The 644-nt window shown below is 29.7% G+C and overlaps 1 protein-coding gene across 1 annotated transcript in view; it reads right to left on the bottom strand.

The window, feature by feature from the left end:
- LOC108692580 (protein FAM161A) overlaps positions 1–644 on the bottom strand; it is a 4,044-nt gene that overhangs the window by 2,659 nt on the left and 741 nt on the right. Inside the window, 1 exon segment of the mRNA XM_018200895.1 lies at positions 302–517. Within this exon segment, the coding sequence (XP_018056384.1) occupies positions 302–517 (216 nt within the window).

Here is a 644-nt window from a genome sequence, read left to right as displayed (position 1 = left end):
AAAATAAAATGATTTATAAATATCTATTAATAATAATTTAATAAATAAACATCTTTAATAAATATCTATTAAAATAATTTTTTCTTTTATTGATATATAAAAAATTACTTTTAATTTGATAAAAAAGATGATTGAATGTTTATTAAAATTAGATTAATAATGAAAAACTAATACAGTTTTATGTTAATATTCCAACAATGCAGAGACACATTTGAAACATGCATCCATTAAGTAGGCATTTTTAAATGCAAGCTCTTAAATATGTTTTAAGAATCTCATCTTCAGCGTGATATTCATATACCTCAACGTGAAACTGAACGGTTTAGGCACTGTAGGGTGCCATTCTTTCGAGCTACTTGGTGGTAAACTTTTCGTCTCGATGCTATCCTCGCCATCGCTGTTCACGCTGTCATCACTTTTCGATTCGCTCCACGTGCTCCAGCTTTTATTGGCCGCGAGTATCTCCTTGTTACGCATTGTCTTCGTTTCCTTATCCTTGTCTCTGCATCTGGAATCAACATAGCGTGTTTTACAAATAAAAGCAATAGAGATAGATATAATAAAAGATAGATATAATTATATATATTATTTCTCCAATGCATTCGTAATTTAAGATTTTTCCTTTCAGCTACCTTTCTTCCTCT

The sequence above is a fragment of the Atta colombica genome, unplaced genomic scaffold (assembly GCF_001594045.1).
Source record: "Atta colombica isolate Treedump-2 unplaced genomic scaffold, Acol1.0 scaffold78, whole genome shotgun sequence".
NCBI lineage: Eukaryota > Metazoa > Arthropoda > Insecta > Hymenoptera > Formicidae > Atta > Atta colombica.
The sequence above is the reverse complement of the archived record's forward strand: the minus strand, read 5'-3'. Positions and strand labels throughout refer to the sequence as shown.